The sequence below is a fragment of the Medicago truncatula genome, chromosome 1 (assembly GCF_003473485.1).
Source record: "Medicago truncatula cultivar Jemalong A17 chromosome 1, MtrunA17r5.0-ANR, whole genome shotgun sequence".
In the NCBI taxonomy this organism is placed as follows: domain Eukaryota; kingdom Viridiplantae; phylum Streptophyta; class Magnoliopsida; order Fabales; family Fabaceae; genus Medicago; species Medicago truncatula.
The window spans coordinates 6558268-6583661 of record NC_053042.1 but is presented as its reverse complement, the minus strand read 5'-3'; the positions used below and the strand labels follow the sequence as shown (position 1 = coordinate 6583661).

The following is a 25394-nucleotide window of genomic DNA, read 5'->3' as shown; positions in this document are numbered from 1 at the left end:
AAAACCTTCTTCACACAAGGCACTTATCAAAATTTTACACCTTAGGATATATAAACTACATGTTTGGCAAAGGAAAGTTACATTCCTGTTTGATCAAACCATAATTTGTAAACTATTATTCAAATTAGCACTTAAATGAGTTCCTATACACAATGTCGTACGTGAGGAATTAAATTTATTATTCTGAAATCGAATCGACTATGTATTATAGCTATCACCTATATGATCAGAATCTAGCGAGGATATGGCTCCGTAATCGAAGCCTCATTTACTGATTCTTGAACTGAACTAGACTCCAATGATTGCATCATGTCTTGAAAGTCTCCAGCTCCACTATCTACATAAAATGCAGGTTCGGAAGGTCTCGAGAGAGTGAGAGAATGACTATTAAGCATTAGTACAATAGAAGCCATAGTTGGCCTGCTAGCTGCATTTTCTTGAACACAAAGTAACCCAATGTGGATGCATCTCATTATTTCGTTCACTGAATCATTGTTTAATGTGGGATCTATAACATTTGTTGGTGACCCATCTCTCCAATTTCTCCATACCTACAAGAATATTTCCATATGCAAAATGCAAGTTAGATTACACTTCTAGAGTAATGTAATCTTACACATTATCTTCCAATTCCATACTTCTATTGATATGGAAGAAGATATGACTGAAGAAATTAACGGACTACTTTACTTACAAAGCTGAGTAAATACTCCGTACTAGTTCCATGACGAATGCCACTGTTTTTGTGGCCACTTATAATCTCAAGAATCAATACACCAAAACTAAATACATCTGACTTCACTGAAAATTGTCCATGCATTGCATACTCCGGTGCCATATATCCACTGCAAACAATACAAATAATTATTCTCAACTAAATAGAATCTTTCCACAATCATGCATCTTCGGTCAATTTATAGCAATTAATACTTCTTTTGCATACTTACTAGGTTCCCACAATTCTGTTTGTATTTTCCTGAGTTTGGTCCACATCAAACAGTCTAGCCATGCCAAAATCTGCTATCTTAGGATTCATCTCTTCATCTAAGAGAATATTGCTTGCTTTGAGATCACGATGAATAATACGCAGCCGAGAATCCTCATGAAGGTAAAGAATTCCTCGAGCAGTACCTACAATGATTTTATACCTTCTGTTCCAGTTTAATTGTGTTCTCTTGGTTTGATCTGCGTAGAAACATAAAAAACAAATATGAATCGTCGAACTATGTGATTAAGTTATCTTCAATCACAACAAAATAAATAGAGATACGTTTCAGTTCAACATATATTAAAACCTACCAAAAAGGAAGTAATCGAGGCTCTTATTCTGAACAAATTCATATACAAGTAGTCTTTCTCTTCCTTCTATACAGAAACCAAGTAGCCTAACTAAGTTTCGATGTTGAAGTTTAGCCACTAAAACTACTTCATTCTTAAATTCTAAATCTCCTTGGCCAGAATCCCTCGACAACCTTTTGACACCAATCTCTTGTCCATTGGGGAGTCTACCCTGAAAATATATTAGTCATGAATAATATGTTCTCAACAAGTAACTGAGTAGTAAGTGATATTTAACAGCGTTGCTTACTTTGTAAACCGTCCCAAATCCACCTTGTCCAAGTTTATTAGAGGCAGCAAAGTCATCTGTTGCATCTCTTATTGTGTCAAAAGTGAATTGCAATGACTCCGAAATTTCAATTTCAACATCTTCATCTTCTTCTCCTTCTTGAACTACACATGAAAACAAGTTAAAATAGAACTTTTCATGTGATATGAGATAACATTTACAATTACAATTCAGTTCATTGCAGGTTAAAATTAACAACGTTAGAAATAATTTCTTCACATGAATACTTCAACTTACTTTTAAACTTTTTCCTTGGCTTCCTTACTCTTAAACAGATGCAGATAAAAATGAGCACTACAACAGCAACAACTGGTACTACTACGGCGATGACGACAGTAGTAGTGTTGCTATTTCCTGTATAAACCAAATTCAACATGGGACATTACATAACTTCAAACAATACAATCTGTTCAATTAAAAAAAAATTGGTTTTTCATCAATTAGACGAAAAAAGGAAACCAAAAAACCACATGGAGAGGAAGTGTTAATGCTTTGCCTACAAAGTCAAAAGATGTTTTAACATAATAAGTAGTACCTGGTGAGGAAGTGTTAGTGGTGGTGGTGGATGGAGGAGGAGGTGGTGGTGCTGTAGGATCATAGAAGAGAAAATCGGTTTCAAATCTCATGTTACAACTAGGCCTAACAACTCTTCCACCTTTCTTATCTTTACAACAATCAATCGGTATACGGTCAATGGATTGAACCAAACATGAATTACAATCTGACTCAGATAAATCAGGCGTACACTGAACAAGACCATATATGGATTGATCATTAGGACCACGAGCCCTAGCCACTGCATATTTTAAACGAGAATCACCAGATGCAGCTCTACTAGTCAAGTTATCAAGCAAGTCTCGAACAACTTGATTGAAATCATTCAAATCAGTTGCATTTACCATGTTGTTTGCATAATATGCAGGTCCTATTTCCATTAACCGGAATATGGAACGGTCTGAATAACGCAACATGCATTTTTCATCTTCATACCAACCAATTGCTTCTTTTTGGTTTGGACAAAGCTGTGTGAGATTGTTACTTGAACCATTGAGGCAACTAAGACACTCGTTTGTCTTAACATCGCCTCTGCAAAGACCAATTGCGTTTACTTTGTTTGTGTTTTCACCGTTTGAGAAATTGTAGAAACCGTAGTTGATTTGCGTGTTGGAAGTGAGAGTGGACAGAAGTGATTTAAGGTTTGTTTGGTAGATACTGTTGGCTGTGTAGGTACCAGTTACGTTGTTAGGATTACAGAAATAGTGGAAGTTTTGTGTTGTGTTATCAGCTTTGGCTAACTGTGATGATGAAAAAATTATTATTAGGAGAAAGATTGAATAATGAAAAGAATCTAGCCTCAAGGAAATAATAGCCATATTGGTTGTTCTTTGAATCATGAGCTTCTATGTTGCAATGATCAAGGGCTTGTAAAAAATACCTAAGACATCATTTATTTTAGAATGGAGGGTCTTTCTGTTGCAATAGATGTCGTATTACATTTTTTGTATAGTCAAGTTGAAAGTCAAGATCAATTCTTTTGAATGATATATTAGTTTTAATATTTAGATTGGATCAAATCAAAACCAACTCAAACCTAATACTATTGGTACTACTAGTCAAATTATGTCACCCTTTTTTTATTTTGATTAGTCAAAGTCTTTCTTAATTTCAACACATTCAATTGCTCCTTCTTGGATGCTTGTGAGTGTAATGCAATCACCAGTTGCTATCACTGGTAGGGAAGATAGTGACTTCCAAAGTCCCCAGTAATCATATTTATTCTTGTCTTGTGCTTGGACCACCTCAAAATTGACTCCCTCAAATTTATACATTATACGCAATTAACTAAAGAACATTTTAAAATACTTTTATGTAAACTACATTTGATGTAACATCTATATTTTCACCTTCCTCATCCGTAAAACATGCCGGTAACTTTGCTTTTTTCTGTTTATAATTTAAACTGTAAATTTTTAGAACCAAATCACAATAGCATAAAATTTTAGCATCAAAGTAATTTATTTTAGAATAACAGTAGCATAATATCTTATTTCTCTTGTATATTTTGACAGTAGCATCTATATCAATAGCAAAACACAATTTGTAGCATCCCACAGTAACATAAAAAGAGAATGGTAAAACATGTAGAAGCAGAATATGCAACATGATATTCTCAACAAAACTTTAGGGTGTTGTATGGTCGTTCACCTTTATTTATTTACACCAACATGATATTCAAATTATTTCCTTGAGTTTCCTTTAATATGCAATACATAGTAGTACATTCAAATTATTTCCTTGGCTTTCCTTGTTCTTAATTGATCAAAAAGATGATAACAATGAACACAATAAAATCAACATCAACAAAATTACAGGGACGACATTTCTTGACGTGTTGCCCTTATCTGCAAAAACCAGAATTAACACAGTGAGACATTAAATATTTAATATATCAAAGATATAGTAAAAACACATACAAAAACCACCATAAATACCTTGAGAGGAAGTATTGTTTTGTGCAAACGGAGGAGGAGTTGAGAAAGATGGCACTGGCACAGGCACCGGTGATGGCGAGGGTGAATCTGATGGCGTTGGTTGATAGAAGAATGAATTGGTTTCATATCTCAAATTACAACTGGGTCTAACAATTCTAGCACCTAACCTATTGTTACAACAATTTGAAATTTCTTTGATAGATTGAACCAAACAATCATCACATAATGTTTTAGACAAATCAGGTGTGCATTGAACAAGACCATATATGGTTTGGTTATTACTTGGACCAACCTCATCACTTCCTACAGCATATTTAAGGTCACTGTCCCCTGATGCAGCTCTATTTCTTAAACTATCCAAAAAAAAATTCACCACTTTGTTAAACTCAACCTCATTTGTTGCGTTGTTTGTATTCCAAACAAAATAAGCAGGTCCAATTTCGTTGAGACCAAATATTGAACGGTTTGAGTAACGCAACATGCATTCTTCATCGTTGTACCATCCAATTGCTTCTTTTCGGTTTTGACAATGTTGTGTTAGAAGAACAGTTGAATTTTTGAGGCAATTTTGACAATCATTGAGTTTGACATCTCCTCTACATAGTCCAATCGCGTTTACTTTGTCAGTGTTGTTTCCATAAGAGGAATTATAGAAACCGTAGTTGATATCTTTGTTGGAAGTGAGAGTGGATAAAAGGGTGTTAAGGTTTGTGTGGTAGGTGCTGTTTGTTGGGTAGTTACCACCATCATTATTTTGATCACAGAAGTATTGGAATTTGTTTGCAGTGTCAGTGGTAGCTATGGTGAGTTGAGATGTGAAAATGAAAATGAGAAGGAGAGAACAAAGAAATGAAGACATTGTATAACAAATAACAAACAATAATTATGGATGTTTCAAGCTTTAAAATGTGGAATGAGAGCTTCTATTGAAAAAGAATTTGGCCGGCTATAGATTGGACCCGGATTGCCTCCAATAGTGTACTCACACTATTTGTCGGTTTGTCCACTCTCTCTCTTTATACATAAGTAGAATTATTTATAGGAATTCACACACCTAACTTCATCAATTGTCGTTGGCTCGACAACGGTTAATTGTCGTTTGACATTTTTAAGATTGGTTAAATCGATTTAAAAAATGATTGAACTTCTCTAAAAAGTGTCAAATGACACTTGACTACTGTCGAAAAGTTGCATGACGGTTAACTGCTGTTGGAGTATGTTTTTCAGTTTCAAAAGTGAGACGAGCAATTTCCTTATTTATAAACCATCTCGATTATCGATTTGAATTTGATGGTCGCGACATGTTACAAAATTCTAGGCGGTAGGAAACCCAAATCATATAGATTCTAGACTTTGTCTTTTTAATATTAATGGGTCTATTTAATTTTTTTTAAGGAAGAAATCGATCTATTTAATGTTTAACAATTTTTTAGAACTTGCGCATTTTAAATTAAATATTTAATTTTTTAATAAATAATTGTTGTTTTTCAAGAAAAGTTGTTACTTTTAGTTTCTTTAACCTGTGTAATATTGTACATGTTAGACAAACCCTTTATAAAAATATTTAAAAAATTAGAACAATTTGTAAAAAAAAAAAGTTAGAACAATTAATGGCGAAATTGATTTTAATGTTTTTTGTTCTTGTGATAAGGTTTTAAATACCAGTCAATTCTGGGCTTTGCCCTCTTTTGTACAAAAAAAAAAAAAATACCAGTCAATTCGTGTTTTCTAAAATTAGAAAGAAAAAGAAGAGCAGTAGCGTAGTTGACCCGTTTGCTTTGACTGAGACTGAAATGATGAGCAGCTACAAACATTTTGGACCACGGAAGGAGGAAGTCTTGGACTTATTTGTCTTAATTTTAATTTTAAGATAATTAGTATGGTACATCCAACAATTTGAGTGTATTGGTACATCGAATTTTTAAATTAATAGTTAAATGAATTATTTTTTTATAGGAAAAAATATTTTCTATCACCTATAATTATAGTAACTAAATTTTATTTACCAAAAACGTCAACACAATAAAATTTGATTTTTCTGAATTCTTATTACTCATAATAGAGAATTTTGATTATTTTTTACAATAAAATGTAGAAAAATTTAGCATGATTTTTCTAAAAAATGAAATGATTTTTTCTTATAAAATGATATTTTCTAAAATATATATGTCAACAAACACCTATTTTCTTTCATAAAAAATGATAGTTAATTTATAAAAATTGTAAGCGAGAGTACCGGTACACCTTAATTTGCGGTGTACCGTAGAAGTTCCCTTATTAAGTTAACCAATATTCATCATATAATTAAATACTCGTTCGGTGAGCTTAACGCAGTTGGTAAGAACAATGCATAATATATGTGCAAGGTCTGAAATTCGATCCCCGACACCATAAAAAAAATACTCCCCAGTCTCAAATTATATATGGCGGGAAAAAAAATTTGTTTCAAATTATATGTCGCTTTGAAACATCAATGAAATATTAATTTTACCTTTCCTATTTCCTATTATATCATGAACTATTTATTACTCTTCCTTCTTTCAATTCTTTAATTTATTTTTCTCATATCATTTATTAAAGATAATTTTGTAAAACAACTCATAATATTTCTTTCTCACACAAAATTATTAGTAAACTTTTTAATATGTGTAAAATAATCAAAATGTCGTATAATTTAGAACGAAGGGAATGCAAAATTAAGATCGAAGGAAGTACTCATTGACCATATTAAAAGAAGAAAAGAGTAGGAGTTTAAGTAGCTAAGTTCTCTTATATTTTTTATTTAAATATACTGTTAATTTACACCACCTAAAAATATAAATGTGCATTTTTTTATTTTAATCAAATAATAATATTAAAGAATGGTTTTAGGGTATTAGTTAAGAGGATAAAAAAAATAGAAATATTACATTAAGAGATGGTGAAAAATAATGAATTTAACTTTTAAAAAATTCAAATATTGTTGAATCTATAACATAAAATATCCCACAGCTTGAGTACAACAACTACGAGGAAGGAATAACACACGAGAATATTCAGTGTTTAAAGGATGTTGGCTTGAATCAAACAGGACCTAGATGAAAGAAAGCCACACCGTAATCAGCACCTTAATCATCCACGAAGCAAGCGCAATAATGGAACAATAATTGAATTACAAGATTACTGGTATATTTAAATTGATTTACAAGAGTTAGGGTACCAAATTATGAATTAAAAATTATGCCAATTTATTATCAAACTTTGAAAATTACTTTTTCTTATTAAATATAGCAAAATGACCCAAGTAGTTTATTTTTTTTTTAAACTCTAAAAATAATACTATCTAGATTATCAATGTAATTGTTTGACAACATAAAAATATTGTTTTTTTTTTTTTAGGGAAACATAAAAATAAAAATATTGTTATTGGGTAATATTTACGCCTAAAAAAATTATCTTGTTAGTCGAAATTGACAAATAGGTGATTTAAGGGTAGATGAGTTTTCCTCAACCGATAGCAAGTTAGATGAGCGTATCACAGCCGAATAAGGGTCAACCATTTCTTTCTCGAGTCAATGAAAAAGTACATGGGTCTTTATGTTTTCAGGCTTGGCCAAAGTTTAGTAGAATTGGATAATGAAGCAATCAACTCTTGCTCCGTGTTTATAGTGCGGAGGCTACGCATGTTGGAATTTGTCAACGGATGGAAAACTAGCCGAACGTGGGGCACCACATACTCCTTCAACGAGAGAAAACTTATGCACTATACACGATTAAATAGTAGCAAGGCTAAATTTGTAGGATATGTCAATTGGCCGCATGAATAATTTTTCTTATACATACGGATATTGTACAATTCATTAGATATACAATCAAACTCAAGATATTTACGTATTTTTATTCTCTTACCTTTTATCTTTATTCTTATGCATTTCTCCGTTGAACCCAAAAAAATACCGTACTTTGTTGGTGAACAAATTGATCTTGGTTTGTGTAATTGAGAGAGAAGGTTAACAAATTGAGTATGAGAGAAAGAGATTAGAAGTAATAGAATGAGGGCTTAAATATATATTTCATCCTTGCAATTAGGGGTCGTTTAAAAATTACAGTTGATGAATATCACTAAATCTCTATTGGAGTACAGTTGATAAAAAATTACAACCAACTAACATAGTACAAAACAAAAACATATACAAGTTTAGAATTAGATTTCAACATACTTAAAGCTCTATTGGAGTACTTAAGGAATCAATGACTGATGAATGTAGTTCCTTGTTAAACATAATGGCTTGAAGAAAAAAATTACAGTTGATGAATATCACTAAATCTCTAGTTCGACAAAAAATACAAAACAACATAAAAAGATCTACACTTAATGTATACCAATTTTTTTTCTCCTAAGAAAACTAGCAGCAAAACTAACATATTAAGGGAGAAATGAGAAATTGCATATTAATTATATGATGTTTCTCCATCTAAGAAAGGTTAGTTTCTTCTATAAAAAGGAAAGTGAAATTTTGTTTCAAATAGTTTTAAAAACTAGCAACAGACGAATATATAGCCGGCCAAATTATTTTTTAATGAAAAAAACTCGTTCACGTTTTAAAGCTTGAAACATCAATAATTATTGTTTGTTATTTGTTAAACAATGTCTTCATTTCTTTGTTCTCTCCTTCTCATTTTCATTTTCACATCTCAACTCACCACAGCAGACGTTGACCAAGGTAAGAATTTCCAATACTTCTGTGATCAAAATAACGATGGTGGTATCTACACAACCAACAGCACCTACCACACAAACCTTAACACCCTTTTATCCATTCTCACTTCCAACAAAGAAATCAACTACGGTTTCTATAACTCCTCTTATGGCATAAACAGCGACAAAGTAAACGCAATTGGACTATGCAGAGGAGATTTAAAACCGAATGATTGTCGAAATTGTCTCCAAAATTCAACTGTGTTTCTAACACAACGTTGTCAAAATAGAAAACAAGCAATTGGTTGGTACGATGATGATAGATGCATGTTGCGTTACTCAAGCCGTTCAATATTTGGTCTCTATGACACTAGACCTTATTATGAAGCATGGAGTTTGAAGACGGCGATAAATGAAGATGAATTTGATAAAGTGCGGAAAAATTTGTTGGATAATTTAAGAAATAGAGCTGCATCAGGGGACAGTGACCTTAAATATGCTGTAGGAAGTGATGAGGTTGGTCCAAATAATAATCAAACCATATATGGTCTAGCTCAATGCACACCTGATTTGTTTAAAACATTTTGTGATGATTGTTTGGTTCAATCTATCAATGAAATCGCAATATGTTGTAACAACAGGATGAGTGCTAGAGTTGTTAGACCCAGTTGTTATTTGAGATATGAAACCGATTCACTCTTTTATCAACCAACACAAGATTCACCTTCGTCGTTGTCACCATCACCGACGTCAGTCCCATCACTCGCAGCTCCTCCTCCATTTGCAAATAACACTACCTCCTATCCAGGTCTTCATAAACTTATCAATAGACCTATAGAAAGTTTTATTTATTAATTTCATCTTGGTCCTCAACTTATTAAAATGAATCTTGGTGTTAGGGAAACTTCTTCAATTTTGTTAAAAAATAATTTCCGTGTCTTAGTATCCTTGATACATTAAATTTCCTCTTATTAAGTGTAGTTATTTAATTTGAAAAACAATATTTTTTTTTTTATTTACAAAAACTAATGCAGTTAATTTGTCTTTTTGTTTAATTATTTGAGTTTTTTTTATTATCTTAGTACATATGAAATGTCCCCACGGAGTTTTTTTGTTTGTGCAGGAAAAAGCAACAATTATGGTTCTACCATTGGCATCGCTATAGGAGTACCAATTGCTCTTGTTGCTATGGTCTTCATTTTTATATGCATCTATTTGAAAGTAAGGAAGCCAAAGAAAAGGTTTGAAGGTAATTAAGTTGAAACATTGCACCTTATTGTATCCTTGTCTCTGCCGCGAGTTTTGTGCGTCTTGCACATTCTCAACGTGAATAATATTTCGCAGTTTCAAAAAAAAAAAAGTTGAAACATTGATATACTCATGTAGTGCTACAATTTGTTTAGGTAATAAGGATTGGAGTAATATACTCTCTTTAACTAAATTTTGTTGATTAAAATGGTTATACTCTCATATCATGTAAGGAAAATTTCTTTTACTCATTTATTGCAGAAGTTCAAGAAGAAGAAGACGACGACAAAATTGAAATTACAGAGGGACTGCAATTCCACTTCAACACCATACGTATTGCTACAAATGATTTCTCAGATTCTGATAAACTTGGACAAGGAGGATTCGGAGTTGTTTACAAAGTAAAATAACACTATTAAACATTACTTTATTAACCAAAAAGTAACAATATTTGTATAACTATTTTGTGACAACTCTCTCACTCGTATATACTTGTTTTTACTCTCCCTCTCACACTTTCCCTCTTTTGCTTATGTCCCAAAGAAGATGAAAGAATTTGTTGTTCCAACAGTTGTCACAAAAATGGTTGTATAAATATCACTCCTCTTAATTAAAATATGATATAATATACTCCTATAATTTTTATGAAAACTTATCATTATTAAATGATATTTATTTTTAGGGTAGGCTCTCTAATGGACTAGAAATCGCTATCAAAAGGTTATCAATGAATTCTGGACAAGGAGATCTAGAGTTTAAGAATGAGGTGTTTTTCCTGGCTAAACTTCAACACCGAAATTTAGTTAGATTACTCGGTTTCTGCCTAGAAGGGAGTGAAAGACTACTTATATACGAGTTTGTTCATAATAAAAGTCTTGATTACTTTATTTTTGGTAGGTTTTGATATCCTTATTACTATAATTATGGTTTAACACTAAGTTTTTTTTTTTTTTTGAAGAGGTTAACATTAAGCATATTAATTACATTGTTATAAGATTCAAAGTTGTTGGGCATGTCAAATGCAGATCAAGCAAAGAAAGCACAATTAAATTGGGAAAGGCGCTACACAATCATTTTAGGTATTGCTCGAGGCATTCTTTACCTCCATGAGGATTCTCGAGTGCGTGTTATTCATCGTGATCTCAAAGCAAGCAATATTCTCTTAGATAAACGGATGAATCCTAAGATAGCTGATTTTGGCATGGCAAGACTTTTTGGTGTGGACCAAACCCAGGAAAACACAAATAGAATTGTGGGAACCTAGTAAGTATTGCAAAATATATTAGCTTAGCTTATATGCAAGTTAGTAGAAAGTTGAAGATAAGTAAAAATATTTTTCTTAATTTAGCTGAACTATCCATATTGTTATGTAGTGGGTATATGGCACCAGAGTATGCGAGGCATGGACAATTTTCAACAAAATCAGATGTCTTTAGTTTTGGTATATTAGTTCTTGAAATTGTAAGTGGTACAAAAAATAGTTACATCCGTGATGGGGAGAATACGGAATATCTCTCGAGCTTTGTAAGTCATAATTGTCATGCAATCATATCTTTTATGTTATAATATTTTTATTTTTATTTAAATTAGTTTAGAAATGGAGTTATATCTAACTTAGAATAATATCTACATTTGGGTAAATTTAATTTGTGTAGGCATGGAGAAATTGGAAGGAGGGGACTGCAGCAAATATCATAGATCCAACATTAAACAATGACTCACTAAATGAGATAATGAGATGTATCCATATTGGATTACTTTGTGTTCAAGAGAATGTAGCTAGCAGACCAACCATGGCTTCTGTTGTAGTGACGCTTAATAGCCCTTCTGTTACTCTCCCAATTCCTTTGCAACCTGCATTTCATATAGGGCCTCAAGATATGAAATCGTCAGGTCATAGTTCTGCTCAAGAATCAGTCAATGGGGCTTCAAATACACAGCTATTTCCTCGCTAGCTGAAATTTTAATATTAGCTATTGAAGAGAGTTTTAGATGTATTTGCATAATTAATTGTTTTAACTTTTCATTAGAATTCTACAGTAAAATTTAGGGATAGTAAAGTGGAACGGCCTCTCTGTTTTGACCCGCCCCACTTAAGCTCGTCTAAAATGGAACATGATAGGTCGAGTCAATTTAGGTGGTCGAGTCCAAAATTTCATATCCCGTCCAGCTCAGAGACGGACACACGAGTTGATGGTTGGTCTGTAAAAAATACTTTTTTAATGTATATTTTTGACAATTTTGTTATAAAAAACTATGTTCTTGTTATTTAAAAAAAATGGTAACAAATAAATATGTGGTCAAAACAAGCTTATATATGAGACAAATCCAACACTATCAACATAATTAAAAAATAAAACATTGTAATTAATAGTAGCAATGCCACCATTATAAATCCAACAACATTTAACAAGTCTCAAACTAAAACTCACCGACCTAAAACAAATCTCAATGAATCTAACAACCAAGGAGTTGGAGCGGAGGCAATGACGATCCCTAGTAAGCACAACAGAAGCAGTGCTCTCCTCACTGTCTCATTAAAAGAGTTTCTTTCTCAGTGTTTCAACTCTCACGATAGCAAATCACTGTTAAAAAAAAAAAACCTAAATTTATTTAGGTAATAGTTATTTTTTATTGCATTAGGTTATGATGAGTTATAGAGCTACTCCACTTAAAATTTTATCTAAACTCATCAAACAAAAAATAAATAAAAATAGCTAGTTGATGAGTTGGTGGGCCAACCAGCCTCGTTCCTGCCCGACCCGCCGCGTTTTTTCAATGAGTTAAACGAGATGGGTCAACCAGAAGGAAATTCAAAACTCCGATACATTCTGTCAAAAATAAACCCGTCGGTCCGACGGTTGAGTCTGTTTTGCCATCACTACTAAAATTAACGTAAGTGTTTATGTAGTTGTATAAAAACGAAAGTGAAATTTTGGTTGAATAGTTTTAAAAGCTAGCAATAGTCGAATCTATAGCCGGCCAAATTCTTTTTCAATGAAAGCTCATTCTCCTTGTAATAAAAAATAAATAAAATAAAACTCATTCCACATTTTAATGCTTCAAACATCCATAATTATTGTCTGTTATTTCTTAAACAATGTCTTCATTTCTTTGTTCTTTCCTTCTCATATTCATTTTCACATCTCAACTCACCACAGCCAACATTAACAATGATAACAAATTGCAATACTTCTGTGATCAAAATAACGATGGTGGTAACTACACAACCAACAGCACCTATCACAAAAACCTTAACACCCTTCTATCCACTCTCACTTCCAACAAAGATATCAACTACGGTTTCTATAATTCCTCTTATGGAATAAACACCGACAAAGTAAACGCTATTGGACTTTGTAGAGGAGATGTCAAACCCAATGATTGTCAAAATTGCATAAAGAATTCATCTGTCTTTCTAACACAACTTTGTCAAAATCGAAAAGAGGCTATTGGTTGGTATGATGAAGATACATGCATGTTGCGTTACTCATACCGTTCAATATTCGGTCTGAATGAAACTAGACCTTTTTATTTAGGATGGAGTTTGAACAATGCTACAAATGAAGATGAATTTGATAAAGTACTGAAAAATTTATTGGATAATTTAAGAAATAGAGCTTCATCAGGTGATAGTGACCTTAAATATGCTGTTGGAAGTGATGAGGTTGGTCAAAATAATAATCAAACTATATATGCTCTTGTTCAATGCACACCTGATTTGTCTAAATCATTGTGCGATGATTGTTTGGTAAAATCTATCAAAGCAATCCCAAGATGTTGTAACAACAGGTTGGGTGCTAGAATTGTTAGACCAAGTTGTTATTTGAGATATGAAACCGATTCACTCTTCTATCAACAAACACCAGATCCACCCTCATCATTACAAGTGCCACCATTCTCAACTCCTCCGTTTGCACAAAACACTTCCTCTCCAGGTATTTATCAATAGATTAGTTAAAAAAAAAGTAGCACACAAACATAACGAAATTATAAAAAATGTTTATTTAATAACCTTTAACAAACAAATAAACATTGTATTTAGGCAAAAAAAAATTGTATTTGTTAAAATTTTAAAATCAAGTTTATGGTGGTCTTAGTGAGTATAGTTATTTTGAACAACAAATATTAATTTTGTTAACATAAAAAATACAGCATTAATTTTGTTAGTTGTTATTTTTATTAATCAAATATTTGTTGTTTTGAATTAAAAAGGTTAATGGAAAGAATAAAATCCATGATAACCTTGTTTAATTATTTTTTTTGGCACTACTCTTCTTTTCTTTATTTTTTTTTTATTATAAAATATCACTATAAATTATTCAATTCACCTCTTCTTCTTTTTTTTTTTATTCAAAACACCTTAATTATTGAAATTTTTGTTTTGACTTATTACTTTAGTATCTTTGTGCAGGAAAAAGCAATAAAAGTACTACTATTGGCATTGCTGTAGGAGTACCAATTGCTCTTGTTCTTATGGTCTTCATTTTTATCTGCATTTATATAAGAGTGAGGGAGCCAGATAAAAGGTTTGAAGGTAAGTGGAAACATTGATATACGTTCACTATTGCAATGCAATTTTATGAGAAAAAGAATATATTATATATCTTTAAATTCCTTAAGTTTAAATATGCGGATTAAAATACTCTCTTTTAAATCGGTTGTAGGAATAGCTGATTTCAATGTGTTTTTTTGGAGTAGTGTATATAGGCTCATCTCTAACATTTGATAGGTTAGTGATATAATTTTTTTTGTTGTTGTAAGGATTGGAGTTCTTATCCTCACTGTAACAAAATTTTGTTGATTAAAATGGTAATAGTCTCCTATCATGTATGACGAATTTTTTTTACCCGTTTGTCGCAGAAGTTCAAGAAGAAGAAGACAAAATTAATATTACTACCGAGCAACTGCAATTCGACTTCAACACCATGCGTATTGCTACAAATGATTTCTCAGATTCTAATAAACTTGGAAAAGGAGGATTTGGGTTTGTTTACAAAGTAAAATAGCACTATTAAACATTACTTTATTAATTAAATTAAAATATGTTATACTCTTACACTTGTTATTAAAGCTTATCATTACTAAATATTATTTATTTTCAGGGTAGGTTCTCCAACGGGCAAGAGGTTGCTGTCAAAAGGTTATCAATGAATTCCGGACAAGGAGATCTAGAGTTTAAGAATGAAGTATTTTTAGTGGCTAAACTTCAACACCGAAATTTAGTAAGATTACTCGGTTTCTGCCTAGAAGGAAGAGAAAGACTACTTATATATGAGTTTGTTCATAATAAAAGTCTTGATTACTTTATTTTTGGTAGGTTTTATTATCTTTATTTCTATAGTTATGGTTGAACATTAAGCTTATTAATTACATTGTTATATGATTCAAAGTGGTTGCACATATCAAATGCAGATCAAGCAAAAAAAGCGCAATTAAATTGGGGAAGGCGCTACAAAATCATTTTAGGTATTGCTCGAGGCATTCTTTACCTTCACGAGGATTCTCGACTACGTGTTATTCATCGTGATCTCAAAGCAAGCAATATTCTCTTGGATGAAGAGATGAATCCTAAGATAGCTGATTTTGGCATGGCAAGGCTTTTTAGTATTGACCAAACCCAGGAAAACACAAATAGAATTGTGGGAACTTAGTAAGTATTAAAAAAATAGTATTGGTTGTTTTTAAATTAGTTTATGCAAGTTAGTAGAAAGTTGAAGATAAGTGAAAATATTTTGCTTAATTTAGCTTAACTCCCATATTGTTTTGTAGTGGATATATGGCACCTGAGTATGTAATGCAAGGACAGTTTTCAGTAAAATCCGATGTCTTTAGTTTTGGTATATTGGTTTTAGAAATTGTAAGTGGTGCAAAAAACAGTGGCATTCGTGATGGGGAGAATACAGAATATCTCTCAAGCTTTGTAAGTCATACTTTTCATGTCGTCATATCTTTCATGTTTAGAAGTGAAATTATATCTAACAAAGAGTAGTATTTGCATTTGGGTAAATTTGTGCAGGCATGGAGAAATTGGAAGGAAGGGACTGCAACAAATATCATAGACTCGACATTAAACAATGATTCACGAAATGAAATACTAAGATGTATCCATATTGGATTACTTTGTGTTCAAGAGAATGTAGCTAGCAGGCCAAGCATGGCTTCTGTTGTAGTGATGCTTAATAGTGATTCTGTTACTCTCCCAATGCCTTTGGAACCTGCATTTCATATGGATTGGAGTGACTTTCAAGATACGAACCCGCCAAGCTCAGCTCAAGAATTATCGGTCAACGGGGCCTCAAACACAGAGCTATTTCCTTGCTAGCTGGAATTTTAACCATTGGAATGACCGTGATACCCATAATACATATATATTTCATAGTGTTGTAAATACCAGACCAGATTGTAATTAAATAGTGGTTTTTATTTTCTTTTTGTATGTTGTCCGTTAGAACTGGTTGCTTTTTTTAACCCCTTTGATGCTACTGTTGTTGTTGTTGTTACTGGTTCTACTTCTATGTCTATCAATGTTAAGGTTTTGAATTCCATTGTTCATGATTTGGGTAACGAGGGTTCTTAAAAAGGAGGATAAGGCTCTTATTATGAGCACTTTAGATGGATTTGAAGGTGATGATTCTTTGTTGAATTGAAACAGTGAGGTTGATGTGTGAGTCTTATGATTTTGTGTTCAGACCAGGCTTTGAAGATCAAGATACAGTTTCTGTTGATAGTGTTTTGCTGTAACAATTCCCTGAAAATGTTGTATTGTCATAAGATCTAAACCAATACAACAAGCCAAGGAAGGAGAAGAAATTCAAAGTTTTTCAACAAGAACATCAAGAAGAAGAGATGAATACAACTTTTTCAAATATGATTTTCTCTCTCATTTTGGGAAATCTCATTTTGGAGTGGTTAGTTAGGTTGATTGATGCGAGAAAAAAAAAAACGAGTAAGATGAAATTTTGATGAATTTCTATAATTTTTAATGAAGTTATGAATTTTTGGAAGAATTTTATGAATTTAGGATGATGTCAAATTTGACTATCAAATTGGTGCCCACATATGTAGAAGGTGGTGTGGACGGCCGCATCAATATTTAACAGTGCACGTCAGCACGTCGAAACGTGTGAACATGATAGAAAAACTTAATTGATAGGCATGAAGCAAATTGAAGACGTACGATTTAGCTATTTCAAAAAATTTAAAGACGAAATTGAATGATGATGGAAAATTCGAGGACAAATTAACCTATTCACTCTTAAAAATTAAAGCCATTTTTACTAGTAAAGATAAAAAAATTATTTAACTATATTGATTAACTATTCTTATAACAAAAGAAAAGGAAGAATATGAAGAAAAAGAAAGAAAAATCATGTGTTCGTGGTTCATTATTAGATTCAATGGTTTTTAATGATCCAATAGTTTATTTTGTTTTAAAATGTAAAATTAAATAAATTAAGAAGGTCTACCGTGGATCACTATAATGTTGGTCCACCTTAGACATTTTGAGTTAAAATTACTGGAGAGGAACCAAATTAGCTGACATAAGCATATTTGAGGGACCAAAACGTAACTTTTAATAATTAGGAGACCAAAATGAAACCTAAAAATTATTTAAGGGATCAAATTGCCAAAGATTAACTATTAGTACTAAAATTAACACGAATAGTTGACCAAGACTTGCTTTTTGAATGGGTCAAAATGTTTGTACCTGCTCATTTAACTATTTCCAAAATGTTTGTACCTGCTTATTTCGGTCTTAGTGAATGGGTCAACTATGCTAAGTTGCTTCTACATCCTCCGGTTACTAATATAAGCAAAAATTTATATTTTAGGTTCATTTATTTAATAATGTATGTGGTCTATAATAAAGATCATGTGCATCATTAAATGAATGAATCTAAGATGTAAATTTTTGCTTATAATAGTGATGGAGGGTGTATTTTTTTTTGGTCAAATGATGCGGGTAGCTATAAGTGTAATTTGATGCTGCATTTCTTTCTCATTTCAACTGCATCGGCATTGGTATTTATGTTCGGGACTCTGAAGGTACTTTTATTTTGCCCAATGTTGCTAGTTACCAATGTCTTTATTTAGTTGATGTTGATGAAGCTTTGCGATTACACTATGCTTTGCGGTCGTCAAGCGATATGTAATTTGATAATGTTTTGAAACGGATTCCAAATTGACGTGTGATGCTTTCTGTGCTACTCGGGACGACACTTCTGAATTTGGGTGTATTATTACTTCATGTCGTTCCTTATTCAACTCTTTTTTTACTAACTCTAGGATGAATTTTGTTAGAAGACAAACCAACATGGTTGCTCATGCACACTTGCAGAAGAAGTCACGTTACTAGCTAGTCTCTTTGTTTATTTTAATATACCCAAATGTATTGAACCTGTTATTATTAATGAAATGTTATAAGCATTTTCTTAAAAGAATGTTAATGCTTGAAGAATTTAATATTCAAACCCGACATGCATATATATTTCATATAATATTATCCCTATCAATTGATTTATTATCACAAAACTTTAATTTTTCTTTCTAATCTTAGGAATGATGATTAATTGGTAAATGACAACAATAAAAAAAATACTATTTTATTCTCAAAGAACTAAGTTTAAATCCTCGTCGTAAAATGACAATTAGTGTAACTTTAATTAATTGTTTTTGTGGTGATCGAGATTTGAATCTCGAACCTTGTATATATTATACATTATCCTTGCAATCAGGGTTCACTTGAATTTTTGTTTTGTACTTACTAAAAACCTTCCAAATATTACAAGATTTTTTTTAAAAATAAAAATAAAAAATCCCATTAGTTAAGTTTTGTTTCAAATACTGTTTTAAAAGCAACATCCGAATCTATAGCCGGCCAAATTCTTTCTCAATGAAAGCTCATTCTACTTTAATAAAAAAAAAAAAAAAAAACAACCTCATTCCACATTTTAAAGCTTGAAACATCCATAATTGTTGTGTGTTATTTGTTATACAATGTCTTCATTTCTTTGTTCTCTCCTTCTCACATTCATTTTCACATCTCAAATCAGCACAGCTACCACTGACGCTACAGGAAAATTCCGATACATTTGTGATCAAGGTAACGATGATGGTAACTACACAACCAACAGCACCTACCACACAAACCTCAAAACCCTTCTATCCACTCTCACTTCCAACAAAGATATTAACTACGGTTTCTATAATTCCTCTTATGGCGTAAACACCGACAAAGTAAACGCTATTGGACTGTGTAGAGGAGATGTCAAACCCGATGATTGTCAAAATTGCCTCCAAAATTCAACTGCCCTTCTAACACAACTTTGTCAAAATCGAAAAGAAGCAATTGGATGGTACGACGATGAAAAATGCATGTTGCGTTCCTCACACCGTTTAATATTTGGTATCAATGAAATGGGACCTGCCATGATTGCATGGAATTTGCAGAACGCAACAAAGGAAGTCGAAGATGAATTTGATAAAGGGCTGAAAAATTTGTTGTATAATTTAAAAAATTTAGCTGCATCGGGGGAAAGTGACCTTAAATATGCTGTAGGAAGTGATGTGATTGGTCCAAATAATAATCAAACCATATTTGCTCTTGTTCAATGCACACCTGATTTGTCTGAAACATTGTGTGATGAATGTTTGGATAAATCTATCAAAGAAATCCCAAATTGTTGTGACAATAGAATAGGTATAGGTGGTAGATTTCTTAGACCCAGTTGTTATTTGAGATATGAAACCAATTCACTTTTCTATCAACAAACTCAAGATTCACCTTCATCATCGTCATCATCACCATCACCAACACCTTCACCAGCATCAGTGCCATCATTCTCAGCTCCTCCTCCATTTGCAGAAAACACTACTTCCTCTCCAGGTATTTACCATATTAAACTTATGAAAAGATCATAGAAAGTTTTACTTACAGCATTGACCGTTTCTTTAAGTTTTAAAATAATTTTGATGTAAATTAGTTAGAGTATTTTGTTTAAAGATTTTTAAGAAAAATATGTGATTTTGTGTTTGTTTAAAATTATATACAAAAATTTCTCGTGAGCTTAACTCAAATGGTATGAACAATGCATTGTCATATACAATGGTCGGAGTTCGAACCTCGACACCCCATTTATACAAAAATTCATCGTGAATTTTTAACCGATAGACTACTTGTACTTGATAAAAAAAATTATATACAATAAAAGTCTATGTTATGTTTATAATGGTTTTCTTCTAAAAGCTAATGGAAATACCTTTTCATTATCAACACAATTATTTATTTGAAACATAATAATTTTTTAAAAAGTTACACACAAACATAACTAAAACATAAAAAATAATTTTTTGATAATCTTAAACAAACAAACATTATATTTGTTTGTAAAAAAAAAAAGCATTATATTTGTTAAAAAGATTTCAAAATCAAGTTTATGGTGGTCTCCCAAAAAAAAAATTATGGTGGTCTTTCTCCGTGTTTTACAAAAACTCTTAAAACTCTTTTCTCTGCCTAAATCATCTTTCTCTCATTTTTTTAATGGATGATATTTTAATGTTTCCTCATGTCACATGATCAATTTCCGTGCTTGACTATCCTTGATACATTAAATTTTCTCTTAGTGAGTATAGTTATTTATTTTGAACAACGAATATTAAAAAAAAATGAAAAAAACAATTAATTTTGTTAGGTTTTTTGAGGAAATAAATTTTGTTAGTTGTTAATTGTTTTTGTTAAAGGAAAGTTTCTTTGCTTGTGCAGGAAAAAGCAACAACAGTACTACCATAGGTATCGCTCTAGGGGTACCAATTGCTATTGTTGTTATGGTCTTCATTTTTATCTGCATCTATTTAAGACTAAGAAAGCCAAAGAAAACGTGTGAAGGTAATTAATTAATTCATTTGAAACATTGATATAGCTTCACTATTATAATGCAATTTTATGAGAAAAAAAGTAGATAATATATCTTTATAATCCTTCTATTAGTTTAGGCTTAAGTGCAGTTTTACCCCCCCTATTTTGATTGATTTTGAATTTTGCCCCCCTATTTTAAAACTCGGAATTTTACCCCCTCTATTTTTATTGATTCTGGATTTTGCCTCCCCTATTTTAAAACTCGGAACTTTACCCCCCCTATTTTATGTTTTTCAGGATTTTTCCCCTCCCCCTATTTTATCCACATAATTAATTATTTGTATTAAATGTTTTTTAATGAAAAAATAAAAATAAAACCAAAAAAATACTAAAAAAAATTAATAAAAAATACTAGAAAAATGCATAAAACTAGTATGATCTCTAAAAATAAAATAAAAAACTAGTATGGAATACATGAAAATAGCAAATATTTAGAGGTGCAAACTAGTTTTTTCATGTATTCTTAATTGAATTTTTTCTTGTAATTTCATTGTTTTTCTATTTTTTTGTTTTTGTTTTCTTGTTTTCCTTATATTTTTTTACCAAATTAATATTTTTTAATCTTTTCTTTATTTTTCTAGTATTTTTTGGTTCTTTATTTTAAAATAGGGGGTAAAATTCCGAGTTTTAAAATAACGGGGGCAAAATCCCGATTCAATCAAAATAGAGGGGGTAAAATTCCGAGTTTTAAAATAGGGAGGATAAAATTCAGATTCAATCAAAATAGGGGGGTAAAATTGCATTTAAGCCATTAGTTTAAGATTTTGGATCTGAGTGAGACTTGAAACTTTTCCAATTGCACATAGATAATGTTAATAAATCCTCTTTCAGTAATTCAAAGCAAGCTTATTGCCTTTTTATTTTTGTTAAAATAGAATTTATTAAAATCACAATGAATTCTAACTAGCACAAGGAGTGTTAGGCTATGAGTCTTAATGTAGCAACATATAAAGGATAGATGGGGAGCCCCCAATGGAAAACCCATACATCCGTGCATCAAAGACAAAATCCAAAAAACTTATAAGAAACACATCCTAACAAAGGGTTATCTTCGAAATCAATAAAAGAAAACACCAAAAACAAAGCTAACACAACAATTAAAGACAAACCTCCGCACAACAACATAAACAAAACTGCTCGCACACAACCCCCGCTGCAAGCTTATTGCTCATGTTTTTCTAGCATTAGCTTTCTGAAAGGTATTGTTTCATATTTTTTTTTTCTCGGTCCAGTAGTCTAATGGCTAGAGTTCATACCTTTTAAGTAGGGTGTTCAGGGTTTGAAGCCCGGCCCCTACATATAACTAATGTAAGATGCGAATTAAAACACTCTTTTTATTCGGTTGTAGCGATAGATGAGTTAAATGTGTTTTTTGGAGTAGTGTATATAGGTTCCACCTTCTAACTTTTGATACGTATTTATTTATTTGTGATGCCATTTTTTATTTTTTTTTGTAAGGATTAGAGACTTATACTCCCTGTAACAAAATTTTGTTGATTAAAATGGTAATTTAATGGTCTTGTATCACGTATGACGAACTTCTTTTACCCTTTTGTTGCAGAAGTTCAAGAAGAAGAAGAAGATGACATAATTGATATTACTACCGAGCAACTGCAATTAGACTTCAACACCATACGTATTGCTACAAATGATTTCTCAGATTCTGATAAACTTGGAAAAGGCGGATTTGGGGCTGTTTACAAAGTAAAATAACGCCATTAAACACTGCTTTATTAATTAAAATATGATATACTCTTATGATTGTTATAAAAACTTATCGTTATTAAATATATTATTTATTTTCAGGGTAGGCTCTTCAATGGACAAGAGGTTGCTGTCAAAAGGTTATCAATGAATTCTGGACAAGGAGATTCAGAGTTTAAGAATGAAGTGTTTTTAGTTGCTAAACTTCAACACAGAAATCTAGTTAGATTACTCGGTTTTTGCCTAGAAGGAAGAGAAAGACTTCTTGTATATGAGTTTGTTTGTAATAAAAGTCTTGATTACTTTATTTTTGGTAGGTTTTGTTATATTTATTACTATAGTTATGGTTGATCACTAAGCTTATTTATTACATTGTTATAAGATTCAAAGTAGCTGGGTATGTCAAATGCAGATCAAGCAAAGAGAGCGCAATTAAATTGGGGAAAGCGCTACCTAATCATTTTAGGTATTGCTCGAGGCATTCTATACCTTCACCAGGATTCTCGATTTCGTGTTATTCATAGAGATCTCAAAGCAAGTAATATTCTCTTGGATGAACATATGAATCCTAAGATAGCTGATTTTGGCATGGCAAGACTTTTTGGTGTTGACCAAACCCAGGAAAACACAAATAGAATTGTGGGAACTTAGTAAGCATTCAAAAAAAGTATTGGTTGTTTTTTATTTTAATCAGGAGGCTTAGTTTATGTAAATAAATAGAAAGTTGAAGATAATTGAAAACATTTTGCTTAACCATCCTCATTGTTTTGTAGCGGATATATGGCACCTGAGTATGTAATGCACGGACAATTTTCGGTAAAATCAGATGTCTTCAGTTTTGGTATATTGGTTCTTGAAATTGTAAGTGGTGCTAAAAATAGTAGCATTCGTGATGGGGAGAATACAGAATATCTCTCAAGCTTTGTAAGTCATAATTTTTTTTGCATCATATCTTTCATTTTATAAGTTTTTTGTTTTAATTTAAACTAGTTTAGAAGTGGAATTATATCTAACATAGAATGATATATGCATCTGGATAAATTTGTGTAGGCATGGAGAAATTGGAGAGAGGGGACTGCAACAAATATCATAGACTCGACATTAAACAATGATTCACGAAATGAAATACTAAGATGTATCCATATTGGATTACTTTGTGTTCAAGAGAATATAGTAAATAGACCAACCATGGCTTCTATTGTAGTGATGCTTAATAGCGACTCTGTTACTCTTCCAATGCCTTTTGAAGATCTGAAATCATTAAGTGATAGTTCAGCGAAGGAATCGGTCAATGGAGCTTCAAATACAGAGCCTTTTCCTCGCTAGTTGTAATTTTAATCATGAGAATGTCGTAACATTAGTGTTGTAAATACTAGACTATTGTAAATAGCTTTTTTTTGTTTTGTTTTGGCTTAAGGTTGGTTAAATAATGTCATTAGCTTAAGAATATTATCTATTTAAATTTAGTAGCTCTTATATTGTTATCACATTACTGAAGTATATTGGTCTTCATTACTCCATGGTATCAAAATTTATTCAAGATTTGTAAACACTCGTATCATGTGTAGATGTCCACTCCTTGGCTTGAGAGGGGTTTCTTAAGCTGTCAAAACGGGCGGCCCAGGCTAAAAAGTCCGGTTTGAATATGGGCTGGAAAAATAGAGCCCGAGTCCGGCCCTTTACGGACTCCCGGGCTTACGGGCTAACATGGAATGCACTGATAGGTGGTCATGCTGATGACAAAGATCCAAATGCCACAATTCAAGCATTCAACTTAATGAGAAGAGAAGGTTTGCTTTCGAACTACATTACTGTTGTCAATCTTCTTGGCACTTAATGTCTCTTGATTATCTTTTGAAGCATGGAATGCCAATCCATGTACACATAGTTGTGGCAGGATTTGAATTAGATACGTATGTCCAAAGCTCCTTGATTACAATGTATGCCCAGTGTAAAAAATAACGCTTTTTTTTTTTCGGGCTGCCCTTAGCCCAAACGGGCTTCGGGCTTTTTCGGGCCGGGCTAAAAAGCTCTGAAAAAATTTGGGCTTCTATTTATCGGCCCAGGCCCTGCATTTTATTCGGGCTTTCGGGTCGGCCCGTAATTAAGGCCCGGCCCATTTTGACAGCTGTCAACCAAACAATTCACGATACTTATTTGGGAGCAATAAAATAAATAAAGATGAAGGGTTTAGAGTTTTGCAATTTAATCTATTTGAAACATAGCAAAGTTTAGCTGTTTTAATTGCAGAATGTTAGCGGCGGTTATGATTCTTCGAATCCCCTCTATTTAGTTGTTGGGTTTACTTAACAGTCAATTCTTATTCATGCTATTTATCGTTATCTATCTAAGTGATGAATTCATGGGATTTTACTACCTATCAGATGTCGAGTTGCACCTACTGATCACACGGAAAGGTACACGTAGGGTCTTCCTCTCTTAGAGATAATTGATCATCCCCCTCCATGTAGATTGGAAAAATAAGCTCTTCTTGATTTTAACTACATCGCCCAAATTGGCCTAAATCCAAATTTCTCGGTTCCAACATAAAGTAAAAAAAGAGATGGAGGTCAAAATGATCTTGTTGTATGATCCATCCATTAATGTATGAGGAGAGAGTGCTTGGTCAAACAAAATAATTTAAACTATTGACTCGTATTATTTTACTTGAGAGGTATTGACTCGTATTCTAGTAAGACAAAATACCTAACTAAGGATTTTATAATT

General features: G+C 32.1%; 4 protein-coding genes across 6 annotated transcripts; 3 read left to right on the top strand and 1 right to left on the bottom strand.

The window, feature by feature from the left end:
* Positions 1-88: 88 nt before the first annotated feature.
* On the bottom strand, positions 89-5088 carry LOC25482088 (putative receptor-like protein kinase At4g00960). 2 transcript variants are annotated; one of them, XM_024770533.2, is made up of 7 exons: positions 4120-5088; positions 1929-1981; positions 1589-1759; positions 1300-1510; positions 948-1185; positions 695-845; positions 89-551 (listed from the first exon to the last, which is right to left on the bottom strand). In XM_024770533.2, exons 1-7 carry the CDS (start codon positions 4976-4978, stop codon positions 234-236), a joined length of 2001 nt encoding a protein of 666 aa, XP_024626301.1. In that variant the 5' UTR covers positions 4979-5088; the 3' UTR covers positions 89-233. The 2 variants fall into 2 exon arrangements, with proteins under 2 accessions (XP_024626301.1, XP_013466037.1); XM_013610583.3 differs by lacking the exon at positions 4120-5088 and adding an exon at positions 2163-3236 and having other exon boundaries at positions 1589-1731; positions 1865-1981.
* A 3645-nt stretch (positions 5089-8733) lies between these two features.
* LOC25482086 (cysteine-rich receptor-like protein kinase 10) lies at positions 8734-12299 on the top strand. 2 transcript variants are annotated; one of them, XM_013610581.3, is made up of 7 exons: positions 8734-9605; positions 9921-10046; positions 10307-10446; positions 10728-10938; positions 11071-11308; positions 11419-11569; positions 11701-12299. In XM_013610581.3, exons 1-7 carry the CDS (start codon positions 8747-8749, stop codon positions 11998-12000), a joined length of 2025 nt encoding a protein of 674 aa, XP_013466035.1. In that variant the 5' UTR covers positions 8734-8746; the 3' UTR covers positions 12001-12299. The 2 variants fall into 2 exon arrangements, with proteins under 2 accessions (XP_013466035.1, XP_024631095.1); XM_024775327.2 differs by lacking the exon at positions 8734-9605 and having other exon boundaries at positions 9685-10046; positions 10733-10938.
* Positions 12300-13145: 846 nt separating this feature from the next.
* Positions 13146-16985, top strand: LOC25482085 (putative receptor-like protein kinase At4g00960). Its single transcript, XM_013610580.3, has 7 exons — positions 13146-13983; positions 14460-14582; positions 14909-15045; positions 15151-15361; positions 15461-15698; positions 15818-15968; positions 16065-16985. Exons 1-7 carry the CDS (start codon positions 13146-13148, stop codon positions 16368-16370), a joined length of 2004 nt encoding a protein of 667 aa, XP_013466034.2. The 3' UTR covers positions 16371-16985.
* Positions 16986-19018: 2033 nt separating this feature from the next.
* Positions 19019-24379, top strand: LOC11428050 (cysteine-rich receptor-like protein kinase 26). Its single transcript, XM_003589251.4, has 7 exons — positions 19019-19934; positions 20811-20933; positions 22525-22667; positions 22770-22980; positions 23080-23317; positions 23441-23591; positions 23718-24379. Exons 1-7 carry the CDS (start codon positions 19046-19048, stop codon positions 23991-23993), a joined length of 2031 nt encoding a protein of 676 aa, XP_003589299.2. The 5' UTR covers positions 19019-19045; the 3' UTR covers positions 23994-24379.
* The last annotated feature ends 1015 nt before the right edge of the window (positions 24380-25394 follow it).